Source organism: Eumetopias jubatus, unplaced genomic scaffold (assembly GCF_037043125.1).
Source record: "Eumetopias jubatus isolate StellerSeaLion01/CBP00866 unplaced genomic scaffold, mEumJub1_p1.0 scaffold_10, whole genome shotgun sequence".
NCBI classification, from domain to species: domain Eukaryota; kingdom Metazoa; phylum Chordata; class Mammalia; order Carnivora; family Otariidae; genus Eumetopias; species Eumetopias jubatus.
In genome coordinates, this window is record NW_028274816.1 from 120,250,478 (window position 1) to 120,268,697 (window position 18,220).

The 18,220-nt window shown below is 40.2% G+C and overlaps 2 protein-coding genes across 3 annotated transcripts in view; one reads left to right on the plus strand and one right to left on the minus strand.

Moving 5' to 3' along the window:
• Nucleotides 1-1,968: 1,968 nt before the first annotated feature.
• Nucleotides 1,969-6,459, minus strand: ZNF830 (zinc finger protein 830). The gene has a single exon (XM_028109409.2). It carries the CDS (start codon nt 6,428-6,430, stop codon nt 5,321-5,323), a length of 1,110 nt encoding a protein of 369 aa, XP_027965210.1. The 5' UTR covers nt 6,431-6,459; the 3' UTR covers nt 1,969-5,320.
• Nucleotides 6,460-6,607: 148 nt separating this feature from the next.
• CCT6B (chaperonin containing TCP1 subunit 6B) overlaps nt 6,608-18,220 on the plus strand; it is a 33,994-nt gene continuing 22,381 nt past the window's right edge. The window contains exons 1-5 of one of the 2 annotated variants that reach the window (XM_028109351.2): nt 6,608-6,744; nt 8,531-8,594; nt 9,154-9,288; nt 12,828-13,001; nt 15,900-16,003. In XM_028109351.2, coding sequence (XP_027965152.1) covers nt 6,608-6,744; nt 8,531-8,594; nt 9,154-9,288; nt 12,828-13,001; nt 15,900-16,003 — 614 coding nt within the window. The remainder of the gene's footprint in view (nt 6,745-8,530; nt 8,595-9,153; nt 9,289-12,827; nt 13,002-15,899; nt 16,004-18,220) is intronic. The other variant, XM_028109353.2, reaches the window with a different exon arrangement.

The following is an 18,220-nucleotide window of genomic DNA, read 5'->3' on the forward strand; positions in this document are numbered from 1 at the left end:
TAAAAAGACTTGGCCATGCCAGGCTGCTACTGAATGATGATAATTGATTTCAACATAGAGCATTATGCTCTCCTGCCCTATCCACCCCCCTTTAGCGGGATTTGGGGTCGGTCATTAGCTCACAAGTAGTAGACATTTGAATCAGCAAATGCTGAGCACCATGTGAACTTAATAAGGGCCTGGATTTTTTTTTTCCCCCAAGTGTGATGGAAGCATATGATGAAGGGTTTTCAGTGACAGTGACAGTGACATGACATACATTTTTAAAACATCACTCTACTTAACTGTGGCTAGGGTGTGCATGCGAGAACAGGTTCTCTTGCACACTAACGCAAGAGATGGTGGAGACAAAGTAGGAGACAAAGTAGGAGACAGATTCTGGGCATATTTTAGAGGGAGAGCTGCCAGGACTTGGCTAATGCATTAGATTTGGGGGGAATGAAGGGGAATGAAGGATGACTCTCAGGAGAAGGGTCAAGGCTAGGGATATAAATTGGGAGTCACCAGTATAAAGGTAATAGTTAAACGCACAGGAATGGATGAGATCACTGAGGGAGGAACTGTAGACAGGAAAGAGAATGCAGAAAAAAGAAAAAAGAACATAGGATGCAGAGTTTTGGGATTTTTTTCCCTGTTCAAATTTAAAGCTTCCTTTTTTTTTTTTAAAGATTTTATTTTTTTATTTGACAGAGACACAGCGAGAGAGGGAACACAAGCAGGGGGAGTGGGAGAGGGAGAAGCAGGCTCCCCGCCGAGCAGGGAGCCCGATGCAATGCAGGGCTGGATCCCAGGATCCTGGGATCATGACCTGAGCCGAAGGCAGATGCTTAATGACTGAGCCACCCAGGCGCCCCAAATTTAAAGCTTCTCAAGTAATTCCTGATATACAGGCTACTAGATTCTTAGTATTAAAAAGCAATCTAAAATGATCTATCTAGCCACCATTCCTACCCATATACTTACTCAAATCCCCCTACACAAACATCCAGCCAAGTAGCCAGCCAATTAGTGCATCATTAACAGGAAACATACTATTTCCATTGAGACCTTGACTCCGTGTTCATTAGAAAGTGGTTTTTCTTCCTATCAAAATTTTAGGTGAGTATCTATACCTCCAGAAAAGGAGAGTGTTGAGAGTGAAGGGGCAGGGCACTATTCGTAATTACACCAAGACAAATGGGACTTAAGGTGGGCAAATCTTGTAAGTAAAAACAGTAATACTTTAGCCATCTGTCTCCAGATAGTCAATTGAACGACTTTAACAATGTTTAAAAGGTGAGATGCCACTTGTGTCGGTGAAATTAAAAATTTGGAGTTAAAAGAAGTCTCAAGAAAATCACCTGCTCTAATTACCTTAGTTTCAAAGAGGGAATTAAGGGGCATTGAATTATTAGACTAAAATCAAGTTAGCATGTGGCAGGGGGAGACTAAGCTATCTTCCTCAACTTACGATGGGTTTATTGGGATGTAATCCCATGGTAAGTCCCGATAAACCAATCGTAAGTTGAAAATGCATCTAACATAGCCAACCCACCAAACATCACAGCTTAGCCTAGCCTACCTTAAACGTGCTCTGAACACTTACATTAGCCTACACTTGGGCAAAATCGAACACAAAGCCTATTTTATAATAGAGTGTTGAATGTCCCATGTGATTTACTGACTACTTCACTCAAAGTGCAGAACAGAATAGTTGTGTGGGTACAGTGGCTGCCTGGGAGCCGTGGCCCACTGCCTCTGCCCAGCATCACGGGAGATTGTCGTACTGCCCCCCGCTAGCCCAGGAAAAGATTCAAATTCAGAATCCAAAATTTGAAGTACAGTTTCTACCGAATGTGTATCACTTTCCCACCATTGTAAAGTCGAAAAATCGTGACATAGAACATTTTAAGTGGGGGACCATCTGTAAAATACATACTTGTATTGCATTTCAGTTTATAAACCCTTCACACGTCATGTGACCTGAGGCATCTTTTTTTTAAGATTTTATTTATTTGAGAGAGAGAGAGAGAGAGAGGGAGAGCACAGAGGGAGAGTGAGTGGGAGAAGCAGACTGCCCGCACAACAGGGAGCCCAATGTGGGACTTGATCCCAGGACCCTGAGATCATGACCTGAGCCAAAGGCAGACACTTAACCGACTGAGCCACCCAGGCACCCCCCACATTATCATCACTTGGTAGTAGGGTGCACTAAGGTTTGGAGATGTGACTTGCCCAAGATCACTAACCCTTAAAATGTAGAGTGGGAACTTGAACCTGTGTCTTGTTTTCTCTTGCCAACTCCGCTGTTCTTCCTATTGCTCCATACTAATCTAGTGATCGTTACTACTAAATTAATTTTTCTCCTGGAGTTTTAATTCCACAGCCTCGTTTCCTGGTGTATAAAAAGTAGTCATTACTTTCATCATTAAAGGAAATACAAAAGTGAGAGTATTTTCCAAGTTGTAAGCCACTGGGCAAATTTACATTTCAAGGCTAGTTAGTTCAGCTTTTTTTCCCCTCCAGTTAGGGGAACTACATTAAATTGGTAAGTGAATTGGTGAGAGGATTACCTTTGTAGCATTTACAGTAACTCTAATAAATTGTTGGCTAAATGAAAGCGTTCTCTAAAAAGAGAAGAATGATTCGAAGAAATCCATGGGACTAAGTCTTACAATTTGGGAACGTTGGTGGGTTTGAAGTCTAATGCCAAAACCTATTTGACCCAGCTCAAAGACGTATAAAGGAGCTCTCCAATGTGTGGAGGATCAGGAAGGATCCACTAATTCCTGTAGCTTTTTACATTGATCAAAGACCCAACAAGGATTTCCTTGATTTTGCTCAGGGCCCCACCATTCATTCTCTGGGATACAAAGCGTGGGGAACAGAGCTTTCTGTCCCTCCTAAAAACCCACTGCTGTTTTTATGTATAGTAATGGCATTCCTTAAACTCCTTAACTGTTATAATTAAGGATTCAACAACCTCAAGGATATTCAATTGTTGACTTAAAAGTTCCAACTCCTTCGAGCATGGAGTTCAAGATCTTCCATAACGGTTCATAATCTACCTTTCTAATCCTAACTTCCACTGTTGTCAGGAATGAACATTCCACTCTAAATTGGTCTGCTATCTCCTGTGCATGTTTTTTCACTCCTACACAACTTTCTCTAAGTCTGTGCTATCCTTTCTTGTTAGCCACATATGGCTAGTACTTGAACTGTAGCCAGTCCAAACTGAGATGTGCTAAGTTAGATATACCCAGATTTCAGAAATCTAGAACCCCCTAAATGTAAAATACTTCATTAATGATATTTAAATATTGACTATATATTGAAAAGTGAATATTTTGGATATATTGGATAAAATAAGTTACATTAAAACTAATTTCATGTTTTTTACTTTTTCATGTGGCTTCTAGGAAATTGAAAATATGTATGTGGCTTGCATTGTATTTTTAAATGGACAGTGCTCTGCAAGATCAGCCTAGCCTCTTAAGCCAAGGTAAGACAGGGCCTACTACTCAAGCCCACCTTTGTATTCTCTCATTCTTAATGAAGTGATGGATGATAGAAAACTCTGAGTACCTGTGGGTTTATACATTTAAGGCAGGCATGCCCTCTGTTATACTGACAGCTCAAGAAAACAGACTTTCTGCCAAAGAGAGCAAGATAGTTAATATACTCAAGAAGTGTTAGATAACTTTTTCAGGGACCTACACTAAAAACCCCCAAGCCCTTGAATTTCATCTCCTGTTTTTCTTCTACCTCTAGTCACTAAAATGTTAGCCCTTCCTGTTAAAATGTTTCAACTTTATTCCTTTACTCTCAGTCCATAACTAATCAAAGTCTTGCTCACCTAGCTTTTTTAAAATCTAGTTTCCAAGTAGTCTCCCAGCTTCTTTCTCCCCATCCACATTCATTCCATCTTATATACTGCAACTAAAATCATCTTCCATAATTTTTTTTGCAAATATAATTTGTTAAAAAACTTCCACTTTTCCTACATTGCCGACAGAGAGAATTCTTTCATCTAGCATCCAAGTGAGGCTTTTTCATACCTTATCTCTTGGTACTATTCTCCATAAAACCTGAGCTTTAGAGCAACTAGACTTGGTTTATGTAAAGCGCTTAGAACCACATCTGTCATATATTGTAAAAGCTTTATGTTTTAGCTATTATTATTACCACTCACTTCCATTTGAGAATGCTGTATGCATTTCTACCCCTGGAACACTGCTAATTCCATTTTCATTTGAATACCTCTATCACTAAAGGGAAAAGGAGTGATTTTAAACAATCAATGACTGGAACAAGCTAATTGTTACTCCTTGAGAAAACAACTTATCCTCCCAACAATGGACAGAAACTCTGAACCCTAATTTACTATGAAATGTAATAAAATTTAAGACTGGATGAAATCTAAATATAAAGTAGTATTTCTTTTATACAATAGACAGTAAACTTATGGAACATGGTATTTGAAAAAAACAAAGCCTGAAAAAACATAAATGGGTTCTGGATTTAGGGCCACATAGCTCTCCAACTTTGGCGTATATCAGAATAACCTGGGAAGCTTTCAAACCTAAACAGACGCCTGGGCCCTGCTCCAGATTTATTGAATCTCTAAACGTAAGCCTCGGGCACACGAGTGTTTTAAAAGCTCCAAGGTGATTTTTATGCACCTTTTCAAAAGCTTGGTGCTTTCCATGTGCACCTACACCCAAGAATCACTGCTTTAATCAAGAGAAATATTTGGGATGTATCACCATGTGCTCCTAGTGCATGTTTTTAAAACAGAAACAGAATACTCAGAGAATTGATTTGCCCTGAATGACTTATGTGTTTATGAATAGTATTTAAAAAACAAAAACAACCCCGTCCCCCACCTTCCTGCAAAACACTCTTGAGTTGATTTAGGGGATTAGAAAAGAAAAAGTCACACATATCCCAAATACCACACTTGGTTTTCATCTAAAAGCTTGTCTGTTGGCTTGGCTTCTACTTATTTATAAATTTCAAAACAGAATTACTTAAGTAAATATATATTTAACTATATATAATATTTACAGCTTACAGATTTGACAATTCAAAATTATACACTTAAGTAAATGTGTGAAAAAGGTGACCTTTTAGTATATAATAGTTCAAAAATTTCAAAAACAACTTTACCTCAAGAATATTTTACACCAATTTTCAAAAGTGCTATCTTCACAGGCTCATTGTATCTCAACAACCCAGTTAGGTTAACAAATATCAGGGCATGAAATAACCAGTATCCTATCCAGAGACAGCACTTTTGGTACCACTGTAGAGGGTATGAAAATCTCGGGTCTTTGAAACCCTATAACAAAGCCCCTTTTACCCTCCAATCCTGAGACAACAAATCTTGTAGTTCTCCCTCATCATCGCTGTCAACATTCTCCTCTTCCTTTTTCTGAAGTTCTTTTATAGTCAGAACCTCTTTAAGCTTATGTTTTATTTCATCCTGGCGATTCCGAAGCTTTTCCACCCGACGGTAACATTCTATCTGCTCATCGATCTCCCCAATTTGCCGGTCCAACCGTCCCTCCTCATCCTCTTCGGCAACTATGGCTTCGGAAATGGTATTGACCTGTCTCATGGCCTTTTGAAATTCGTCCCACTCTTTGTCCATCTGATCCTTTGGGGCATCAACCTTTCGTACCCTAGCATCTATCTCAGGGTCGTCAAAAAAGCCTTCCGGTAATGCCTCCGCTGTGTTTTCTCTCCTTTCCACGACTTTTTCATGTATTTCTGCTTTCTCAATTGACCCTGAATGAGGAATTAAAGGGGCCTTGGGAGGATGTGTATCTGAGAAACCGCCTGGCAGCATACCACTTGTTGCCTCTCTCGACGAGGAAAGCGAGTGTTCCTTGCCCTGTGCGTCGGACGGCTGCTTGCTAGTGTCCCCTCTTTTCCCTTCTCCTCCCTCTTCCTCCTCCTCTTCCTCATCTTCATAATCAGGGAGTAAACCGAGTCCCGAAACCTTACTGAGGGTCGCTCTGGCGGACTCCTTCCCTGCTCTGTCAAAGTTGGTGGGCAAAGCGGATGTGGAGGGCTGTACCTGAGGCAGCGGAGAGGCCTTGGGTCTTTTGGCATCCTGGCCATCCGCATCCGACGCCTTCCTCTTGGCTGACTGAGGCCCTGCGCTGGAGGACGGACTCTGGGTGGCTTCTTTCGCGCCTTTCAGCTCGGCCACTTTCTCACGGTGCTGCTTTCCCAGGACGTGAGTCTGCCACAGGAGCTCGCTCTTCACCGGGGTGTTACACAGGGCACAGCTCAGCTGCCCCAAACGGTTGTACTTCGCAAATGGAGATTCTATCCGTTTCCGATTGGTGCTCAGACGCTGCTTCTCCTTCATCAACCGCCGCAGTTCGTCCTGATTCACCACTCGCTTCCCCGCCGGAGTGCGAGCGGAGGCGGAGGACGCCATCTCGGCGCCCGGACCCAAGGTGATTCTGGCTTCCGTGCGGGCGAGGCCTGGTAACGTCATTTCCTGTCTCGGCGGCGATTGGCTGAGGCTCCGGAAGGCGGGCGGTGGCGCCGGGGTTTCTCTCGAGATCCGGCGTGAGGCTGTTTTTGCCGGCCGGGTTGCAAGTTAAACGGTGCTATGTCCGCGATCGAGGCGGTCAACCCCAACGCTCAGGTGGCGCGGGCCCAGGCGGCCTTGGCTGTCAATATATGCGCCGCCCGAGGGCTGCAGGATGTGTTGCGTACCAACTTGGGGCCTAAGGGCACCATGAAAATGTGAGATGGCCCGGCGGTTGGAGAGGCGGTTAGGGCCCGGGGTTTGTTGGGTGTCATGGCGGGCTCTGAGGCAGACGTTCCGCGAAGTGCCTGGAGCGACGGGATACCCTAGTTCTCATTCCTGCCCGGAGGTCACCCCTGGCCAGGGGCGGGAGGACAGCCTTCCGAGGAAAGGGCCCCGAGTGAAGCTGTGACACCCCCACTGCCCCACTTTCATTAACGTTCGTGTGCAGTAGAAACAGTTCACCTGGTGTCTCTTTAGAACCATAAGCCGTTTAAATCCCCTGCGCTTTGAGACTGTATGCGCATAGTTTGGGTTTCGTTTGGCAGTGTGCTGTAGTGGTAAGGGCACACAGGCCTTGGAGCCCGGCAGGCATGGGTTCAAATCCAAGTTATTGTCTAGCTGTGCGTCTTAGGCAAGTTATTGAACGCTCTGTGCCTACACTTCTTCCTATCTCTTCACCCTTTCAGCATCTATTTACTTAGCTTCAGTATTTTCTTTAGAAGAGTGAGGAAAAGAGGACTAAAATGTGTAAGAGGAGAAATATATTCTAAGAGGAACGAGCAGAATTAAAATTAACGGTAAAAGGGCGGTTGTATACCAACTGGATGCTGGGAACACAGAAATGAAGATTATATATAGCTATATATATGATCATATTGAGGAAAGGGACTAATTACTGATGGGAGTAGGGAGGAGAAGCCTCTCAGATAACAGATTTTTGATCAGAGCCTTGAAAGATAAAGTTAGAGTTCACCAGTTGGAAGTGGTGTGGGAGTGAAGGCCTTGTAGTAACTTCAGGAACAAGAAAGCCCAGTGGTGTAAATCCAACTGAAATGAAAACAAACATGATATATTAAGGGAACCACAAGATTTTCCTACAAGATCTCATTTGGTAGATGCCGCAGGACAAGTAGACATAAGCCAGATTGGGAAAGCTGAACTACGACATTGCTAAATAGTCCGGATTTTACCTTGAAAGTGATGGAGAACATAAAACTCATCGAAAGATTTTTGATCAGGGAGCTGACTGAGTCACATTACTTTTTAGAAATAAATATAGGGGCGCCTGAGTGGCTCAGTGGTTAAGCCTCTGCCTTTGGCTCAGGTCATGATCCCCGGGTGTTGGGATCGAGCCCCACATCGGGCTCCCTGCTCAGCGAGAAGCCTGCTTCTCCCTCTCCCACTCCCCCTGCTTGTGTTCCCTGTCTTGCTGTCTCTCTCTGTCAAATAAATAAATAAAATCTTAAAAAAAAAAATGTCATGGGAGGGGTAGATTCAAATTCAGAGATACCAGGATGCTGTCTAAGTAGTCCAGGCTAGAGATGTTGAGGACAGTGGACATGGAGAGGAGGGGGTAGATTGAAGAAATACTTAGGTTGTAGAGTTAAAAGAACGTGATGATCGAATAAATGTGAGGGATGAGGGAAGAAACTAAGTTGAGTGAGTGAATGGTACATTCTATCAAAATAAAAGGCCTGCAGGAACTTTATATTTTGTGGTTTGAGGCTTCCAAGCATCCTTCTTTGACCAAACTTCTGTTCATAACTCATCAGTTTCTCTTAAACTTGTAAATGCTTCATTTGGAATGAAATCACCATAGTCCATATGGGGAGAGGTGATTCTTTAGGCAGCACATGGTGGTGATTACCATGGTATTGGCCCATGGCACTTGGAAGTTTTGAAGCTCAGTTCTTTATATTAAGGATAGTGAGTGGCAAGAACTGAGAATGTCTTGCTTGACTCTTGCCATATGAGGTTAATACATCACTGTTTTGTGAACAGGCTTGTTTCTGGTGCAGGTGACATCAAACTTACCAAAGATGGCAATGTACTACTCCATGAGATGGTGAGCTGATGCTGCTGACTTTAATAAATCTTACTAAGCCTAGAACATAATACAGATTGTATATCTTTAAACCAAGGCTGTCAGTTAAATACTGCAGTCATGAGTAATACTTGTTGGATTAGACCTTAATAAAAGATGATTTTGATTGTTTTCAAATCTTTGTACAGTCCAAGTAATAGTTTAGAGATACTTCCAAATCAGTTACATCTTTTAAAGACACTGAATTGTGTTCTTTGTAATATGAAAATATAAAAAAAAAACCTTTGCAATTTTAATAAGTATATTCATCTTAGAGATGAAAGGATTTGATCTTATTTTGGAAATGTCATTGCATTCCAAAGCAAAGACTCTTAAAAATGTTCAAACCTCATTAGTTCTCAATCTAAAAAATTTGGTATTGACGTTTATTAAGTATTGATAATAAGAATTTGTGAACTTGTAGAATGAAGCTTATTTTTTAATTTTACTATTGGCCCTTAGGTTATCTTGTTTTCATTGGACTATTTTTTTTTTTTTTTACTCTCATTCTCTCTTTTAATCTGTTGCTTACTTTTTCCAGCAAATTCAACACCCAACAGCTTCCCTGATAGCAAAAGTAGCAACAGCCCAGGATGACATTACAGGAGATGGTACTACTTCCAATGTTCTAATTATTGGAGAGTTACTAAAACAAGCTGATCTTTACATTTCTGAGGTATTAGCATTTTACAGAATTCACATTCATGTGATACTTTATTTTGAATGGGGAATTGTTTTCACTTGTAAAATGGTTTAATTTTAGAGGGCAAAAGTAATTTTTATCAAGATACTTTTGGACAATTATAAATGGAAATAGTCATGAACTTTTTTGCCAAAATACTGCCTTTCATTGGAATTATATCCCACTTTTTAAAATGAAATATTTAAGATATATAAGTAGGTAAAAAATTAGCCATCTACCCATGAATAATGGCCTAAAAAAGAAAATATCACTGATAAAGTTGAAACCAAATTATGCACCTTTAAAAAAGAAATAACTGGAGAAAAATAACTGAAGGTTTTCACGTTATGAATTTACCTATCTTTCTAGTTTTATTTTCCTTATAAACCATCTACTCTAGTGAGACTCCTCTACTCTACTCACTACCTCTGAAATCACTACACCCATTTCTACCTCAGTGCCTTTGTTCAATCTGTATTCTTTTCTTGGCATTACTTATCTGTCTTCTCTGATTAAGTATTTGAATGTTTCCTTTCTTTCAAGGACCATTTCAGCAAAGCATTACTAGGTCAAAGTGCTAGAATTATTACTTCTTTGTGTTTCATTTAGTATTGGGAATTGTCTAGTAATTCAGTACCTGCAGTGTACCTCATTTAGGTACTTTTGGCTGTAAGTAGTAGAAATTTGATTAAAAATCATTTAAACAATAAATTATCTCCATGACAGAACATCCAAGGTTGGTTGATTAAAAAATTCTATTAGTCATCAAGAACCCTGGTTCTTTCTGTCTCTTAGTGCCTCCATTTACAGTGCTGTTTCATGATAAGGCTTATTTCCATCCTGATTATAAGATTATAAGTCAGAAGAAATTAGGAATAGCTGCTTCCTTTAGTAACAGTCAGCAGAAGAGTGCAAGAGAGAACCATTTGCCCAATTATGGAATATAAGTTCTTCCTTTATAATATGATTGGGACAACTTTGATCTGTGTCCATCCTAAATCAATAACAGGTTTTCGGGGGAATTGACTTATCTAATCAGTATCCACCCCTTGAGCTAGCTAGAGAGGGTGGCTTCCTCCGAAGACTGGAGGAAGAGATAACCTAAACAAAATTAGGGTTTTGTTAGGGAGAAAAAAGTTTGGGAAGGGGGAAATGCTGACAGACACTGACATAATTATGAAATTGTGGCAGTACAGTGCTAGAGCTAGGCACAATACATGATAGAAACACTGAGGAGGGAGGGCTTTCCTAAACTAACCTGAATTAGGAAGCATTTTCTGGAGGAAGTAAGACCTGGGTTAAATCTTCAGGATGAGAGGGAGTGAGCCAGAGGAAAGAGTGAGGGGTAAGGAGAATGACCTTCCAGCCAGAAGGAACACCATGAGCAGAGGCACAGAGAAGAGAAGCAAGGTGGTATGTATGTAAAGCTACAAGCATTTCGGTGTTGGCAAAGTTTAAAGTGATGTGGACAGGGGCGCCTGGGTAGCTCAGTTGGTCACCGGTCATTGGGCTCCCTGCTCAGTGGGGAGTCTGCTTCTCCCACTTTCTCTGCCCCTCCCCCACACTCATGTGAGCTCTCAAATAAATAAAATCTTAAAAAAGAAAGTGATGTAGACAGCAATGAAAGCCTGGAGAAGTAGATGGGAGCCAGATCACAGAGGGCACGTAGTATGCTAACCAAGAAGAATGTTCATGTTAACATATTAATGACTGATATGGTCAGATTAACATTTTAAAAATTTGGGTGACGGTTTTAAGGGAGTCAAGACTGGGAGATCCTAGTAGTCCAGGTGAGAAGTTGTGAGATCCTAGACTGAGGTAATGTTTTGAAAATGGTTCATAACACAGGCTCTAGAGTCAGGCTTTGCAGATTTAAATCCTGGCTCCACCTCTTAGTAGACTGGTGATCTAAGGCAAATTACATTATCCCTATAAACCTCTATTTCCTCATTGTGAAACAGAAATAATACCCACTTCATAGTGTTGAGAGGATTGAATTAAATAATACATGTAAAGCCCTTTAGATTAGTACCTGGCTCAAATGCTCAATAAATGTTAACTTTAAAAAATTATTGTAGGACTGATGTAAAAGAATGGAGGAGGGGAATAAATTAGACCTAGTTCCACCTTTTAATAAGTTTATGTATTTTTTCCAGAATCAACAATGCTATTTTTTTAAAAAATTATTTTGTTATAATGTCAGACCTAGAGAAAAGGTTCAGGAATATTCCAAAAAATAACATTTCTCTCTCATATATGCATATATATGATATATATATGTACATATTTTTTTCTAAATGGTGTAAGTTGCAGACATGATTGTCTAAATATTTTAGTGTATACTTTTTTTTTAAAGATTTTATTATTTGACAGAGCACAAGCAGGGGGAGCAGCAGAGGGCGAGGGAGAAGCAGGCTCCCCGCTGAGCAGGGAGCCCAACGTGGGGCTCAATCCTAGGACCCTGGGATCATGACCTGAGCTGAAGGCAGGTGGTCAAGTGACTGAGCCACCCAGGCGCCCCTAGTGTATATTTCTTAAAACCAGGATATTCTCTTACATAATCACAGAATGGTGATAAAAAACAGCAAATTAATATTAACATTGACACAATGCAGTAGTATAACTTACAGATTTTATTCCAGTTTTATCATTTCTCCCAACAGTGTCCTTTATAGCAGAAAAAAATCTAGGCTTATTCATTGCATTCAGTTGTCATATCCCTTTAGTCTCCTTTAAATTGGAATAATCTTGAGCTGTCATTTTGTGTTTTATGACATTGCTACTTTTAGAGTATAGACCAGTTATTTTGTAGAAAGTCCTCAATTTGGATTTGACTTTTTTATCGTAATTAGACTCAGGTTATGAACGTTTGGCACAAATACCATAGAAGTGCTTTAGTGTTCTTAATGCGTTGTATCAGGAGGCACATGATGCCTATTTTTCCCATTACTGTGATGTTAACATTTGGTGAAGGTGGTGTCTGTCTGTACTTTTCTCCAAATCAGTGCTGGTTCTTTTCCTCTGCATTAAAAGGAGTCTTTTCTTTTGTGCCCATTCAGAAGAGTACCACATGACAATGTGTCCTAATTTTTGGAAATAAAGAAGACTTTTGTAGTTTTTTGTACTGGACTTACAATTTTTCTGTAAGTTTGAGATTGTTATAAATATGAAGCACTGACGGGATGCCTGGGTGGCTCAATTGGTTAAGCATCTGCCTTTGGCTCAGGTCATGATTCCAGGGTCCTGGGATCGAGTCCCACATCGGGCTCCCTTGCTCAACAGGGAGCCTGTGTCTCCCTCTGCTTGTGCTCTCTCACTCTCTCTCTGACAAATAAATAAAATAAAAATCTTTAAAAAAATAAATATGAAGCACTGAAAAATTACTTTTATAAATTATATACATACACATATTTAGTGGCATTGATGTGGGTAATATTACTTTTTCTGGATATACCTGTTAATAGGAGAAGATTGTTACTTTTACTTTGGATGACTTACTTTATAATTTTTAGTTTTATGTTGATGTAATATAGGGCCTGCATCCTAGAGTAATAGCTGAAGGATTTCAAGCTGCAAAGATAAAAGCACTTGAAGTTTTGGAAGAAGTTAAAATTAACAAAGAGATGAAAAGAGAAATCCTCTTAGATGTGGCTAGAACATCTCTACAAACTAAAGTTCATGCTGAATTGGCTGATGTGTTAATAGAGGTATGTGACTAAACTTTTGCATTCAGAATGAGTATAGACTAATGCATGATGATATTTTTCTTTTTTCTATGAGATAATCAACCGCCACGTGGTTCTTTTGAATGTGAAGTAAAGTACGGAAGACAAACGTTTATAGACTTACTTAGAGACTAGACTTGATTGGTCAGAACAGTATGTGTGATTTTTTTCAAAAGTGTCATATTAAACCTTCTTTTAAGTTACCGTGAAAGTTAGGAGGGGCTTGGCTGCCTGTGGATCATCCCTTGTGGTTGCCATTGGGGTGACGTACTGGTCTCTTTAAACCTAGGGGTCCAAAGTTATGTGAGGTGACACATAGGAAAGTGGTTAAGCTTACTACTTTAATGAAGCCTGATTAATCTGATAGATAATATTCACATCTGGGAAATGCGTATTTGTTTTGTTTACTTCTAAAGGTAAAATGTATGTAATAGAAGGACAAGACTGGGTATTTTGGGAAGGCTTTTTCTTATTTTTTTATTTTTTATTTTTTAAATTTTTTATTGTTATGTTAATCACCATATATTACATAATTTGTTTTGGTGTAGTGTTCCATGATTCATTGTTTGTTCATAACACCCAGTGCTCCATGCAAAATGTGCCCTCTTTAATACTCATCACCAGGCTAACCCATCCCCCTACCCTCCTCCCCTCTAGAACCCTCAGTTTGTTTTTCAGAGTCCATCATCTCTCCTGGTTCATCTCCCCCTCTGACTTACTCCCCTTCATTCTTGGGAAGGCTTTTATCAGGTGGCTATAGTTTGATATCATCATTGTTCCTCAGCTTTGTACTTGAATATATTGGTTTATCAGGAATGATGAATTCATAACCAAAATCACAAGACATTGACATATAAATCAGAATGCTTTCTTTTTTTTCTTTAAATTTTATTGTTATGTTAATCACCATACATTACATTATTAGTTTGTGATGTAGTGTTCCATGATTCATTGTTTGTGCATAACACCCAGTGCTCCACGCAGAACGTGCCCTTCTTAATACCCATCACCAGGCTAACCCATCCCCCCAACCCCCTCCCCTCTAGAACCCTCAGTTTTTTTTCTTTTTTTAATAATTTTTTTATTGTTACGTTAATCACCATACATTACATCATTAGTTTTTGATGTAGTGTTCCATGATTCATTATTTGTGCATAACACCCAGTGCTCCATGCAGAACGTGCCCTCTTTAATACCCATCACCAGGCTAACCCATCCCCCCACCCCCCTCCCCTCTAGAACCCTCAGTTTGTTTTTCAGAGTCCATAGTCTCTCATGGTTCATCTCCCCCTCCGATTTACTCCCCTTCATTCTTCCCCTCCTGCTATCTTCTTTTTTTTTTTAAACATATAATGTATTATTTGTTTCAGAGGTACAGATCTGTGATTCAACAGTCTTGCACAATTCACAGCGCTCACCATAGCACATACCCTCCCCGATGTCTATCACCCAGACACCCCATCCCTCCCACCCCGCCCCCACTCCAGCAACCCTCAGTTTGTGTCCTAAGATTAAGAATTCCTCATATCAGTGAGGTCATATGATACATGTCTTTCAATCAGAATGCTTTCTTGATAATTTACTTTTTGAGAGAGAGAAATGACAAATGGACTGGAACACCTGAGTTGTTTCTGGTCGATTCCCCTTACCACTAGGAAAGCCTACTTGGCAAATCAGATTAAGATCAGACAATTTCTTGCTCAATAGAGTTCAAATAAAGACTGCAGTATTTTCTCCTGTTGAAGTACATGTATCGAGTGACCCAGAATCTTCATGTTATCTGGCTAGGCCCCCATTCTCTTTTGGAGTTCTAGAAACACTGATATTCTCATTATCCAGTGTTTTTTGTCATTATTCCCTATTAGGCTCCAAAACCAAATATCATGTTTTCTCAGATAAAGTTTTCTAAGGTATAGTTTTTTGCTTTATTTATATTTTAGGATGGTTATACTGTAGCACTTAATTTCTGTAATTAGTTGTTTTCATATTACTTTCTGCTAATAGGATGCTAAGCAATAGGATGTATTGTACCATGTTTCTCAGATTGTATGTCTCTGGGGATATGTGGCAGAATAAGTGAGACGTGTTTTTCTAGAGTGTCAATTTTACTTTGCAGTTTTGGGGAAAAACATTATTTTCACATTAAAACAAACATGTATATTACGGCATGATGTGGAAACTTTTCATGACAAAACACAAAACTTAAGAAATTTCATGTCGGTATAGCCAGCAAATTTTAGCTCTTACTTTACATTACGTTTCCTTCTTTTCCATTAATAAGTTCTTTGGTGGAAAAGTTTGAGTAGTATTGGTAGTAGAAAGAGTAGTAGCTTGGCATTCGAAGAGAACTGAATTCTAGTCCTGGCTCTGCTACTGCCTGTTAGACCTTGTTTTTAGACTGTAACTATTTCTTCTTCTTCTTCTTCTTTTTTTTTTTTTTTTTTTTGGAGAGAGAGTATGAGCTAGTGGGGGTTGGGGTCGGGGGGAGGGGCAGAGGGAAAGGAAGAGAGAATTCTAAGCAGGCTCCACGTCCGGTGCAGAGCCTGATGTGGGGCTTGATCCCATGACCCTGAGATTATGACCTGAACTAAAATCAAGAGTTGGATGTTTTACCAACTGAGCCACCCAGGTGCCCCTAAGACTGTAACTTCTTAAACTTCTATTGGAGTTTACTTATCTGTAAAATGAAGGATTTGGGCCTGATGATCTCTGAAGTTCCTTTAGGTTCTAAGGTAGTCATTGGCATTGGTTATTACTGGTGTCCATGACGAAGTATTTTGAGGCCTGAAGCCCTTTACCTGCTTAGTCTGGTGATTACTTGGGCCAGTGGTTTCTTTTAGTAGAACAATAATTTACTGTTCTCACTTGCTTCTCTTTCAGGCTGTTGTGGATTCTGTTTTGGCTGTTAGAAGACCAGGTTATCCTATTGATCTCTTCATGGTAGAAATCATGGAGATGAAGCATAAATCAGAAACAGATACAAAGTAAATTACACAAACTTTGATAATACATAGATTCTGGAATATTTGGTTTAGTTCAGATGTTTTTTCATTAATTTCCTTACTTTTATTCAACATCAGTCTATTAATTCAACATATATTAATTGAGGGGCGCCTGGGTGGCTCAGTCATTAAGCATCTACCTTCAGCTCAGGTCATGATCCCAGGGTCCTGGGATCGAGCCCCGCATCGGGCTCCCTGCTCTGCCGGAAGCCTGCTTCTCCCTCTCCCACTCCCCCTGCTTGTGTTCCCTCTCTCGCTGTGTCTCTCTCTGTCAAACAAACCAACAAACCAACAAACCAAACATATATTAATTGAATACTTACCCCGAGCCAGTCATGAAGAGTAAACAAAACAATTTCTTTCTCCAAGAAGATTATTTTCTAGTTGAGGGAGGTAATAAATACGTAAGTGCTAATAAAAGCTTGAAGAAGGTAGAGTGACTATGTGAGAGCATGTGTCTGATTTTAGAATGTTCGGGGAAGGTCCTTGTTCTAGGAAGCTAGAGAACTAAGGAGTATCTGAAGAAATAAGGGAGCTAGCCATGTGCATATCTGGAGGAAGAATGTTCTAAGCCAAGGGAATAACGGTCGCAAAGGCCCTGAGGCACAAGTGTGCTGGGCCATTTGTGTGCCTGGGGCATAGGAAGAGGAAAAAGGAGAAGGACAGGAAGTCGGAGAGGAGAGAAAGCCAGACAGTTGTCTGAATATGTGTGTCCTCAGAGTATGTGGCATCTTGTTGATTTTGGACTTAATGAATTTTAAACTTTCTCTTATGGAAAATTCTAAACATATATAAAAGTAGAGAGAAAAGAATAGGGAACTCCTATATACCTATCACTCATCTTTATCAGTTTTCAACATATGCCCTGTCTTATTTTTCCTTTTATTTCCCTTATATGCTCCTTTTTCCTCCCTCCTCCTTGCCCCAAACCTGGATTATTTTGAAGCCAATCCAGGTATCATTATTTCATTTGAAAATACTTTCTCATTTATTTTAATATATATGTGTGTGTTTGGGCATCTTTATTTACCTATTTCTTGGAGTTTTATTTGGTTTTTCTTAAATCTGCCATGGCACTTTTTATGGCGTCCTTTTCCCTGCAGATCTTTATAAACCTGCCTTATATGTTTTTTTTTTTAAAGATTTTATTTATTTATTTGAGAGAAAGAGAATGAGAGATAGAGAGCACGAGAGGGAAGAGGGTCAGAGGGAGAAGCAGACTCCCCGCCGAGCAGGGAGCCTGATGTGGGACTCGATCCCGGGACTCCAGGATCATGACCTGGGCCGAAAGCAGTCGCTTAACCAACTGAGCCACCCAGGCTCCCTGCCTTATATGTTTTTAAACATGTAGTTCATGTCTGACAATTACAATATTTGAAGTTTTGATTGTCTATTTCTGGTGTTTATTATATTTTGCTGGTTCTCTCTAACTGTGTTTTGTTTCTATATGTGCCACTCAATTGTGTTTGAAAAAAGTATTTGTAGAAATAATTTGAGACCTAGGATGAAGGTCCATTTTTGCACAGAGAATTTGAATTTGCTTCTTCAAGGAGCCCAGGGAATACTTTATTTTTTATTATTATTTTTTTAAGAGTCTCCATGCCCAGTATGGAGCTCAGTGTGGGGCTTGAACTCATGACCCTGAGATCAGGACCTGAGCTGAGATTCAGAGTCCAGGCACTTAGCCAACTGAGCCACCCAGGCACCCCAGGGAATACTTTAAATTAAATCCACAGCTTGAGGGCTTTTTTGTTTGTTTGTTTTTTGTTTTGTTTTTAATATCCAGCTAATTCCTTTTTTTCCTAAACATTTATTTATTTTAGAGAGAGAGAGAGCACACATGTAAGTGGGGGGAGGGGCAGAGGGAGAGGGAGAGACAGAATCCTTAAGCAGACTCCCTGCTGAGTGTGGAGCCCGATGTAGGGCTCCATCCCAGGACCCTGAGATCAGGACCTGAGCTGAAATCAAGAGTTGGCTGCTTAACTGACTGAGCCACCCAGGCTCTTCTTTCCAGTTAATTCTAACTGCTGTTTGGTATAAGGGCTGATTGCTTCTAGTTCATCCTTCTGGTTTATACCCTGAGTATGTTCCCCTTTGGGGTTCCTACTTACTGGGAAAAGTGTCTCCTATTAGACCTTCTGCCTCAGATGAGCCCCGAGCTTTTAATTCTGTCCCCTTCTCATTGTGAGGTTGTTGAAA

Bases quoted from the DNA above. Each gene is read 5' to 3' on its own strand.
- ZNF830 (XM_028109409.2), bottom strand. From the start codon at position 6,430: ATGGCGTCCTCCGCCTCCGCTCGCACTCCGGCGGGGAAGCGAGTGGTG.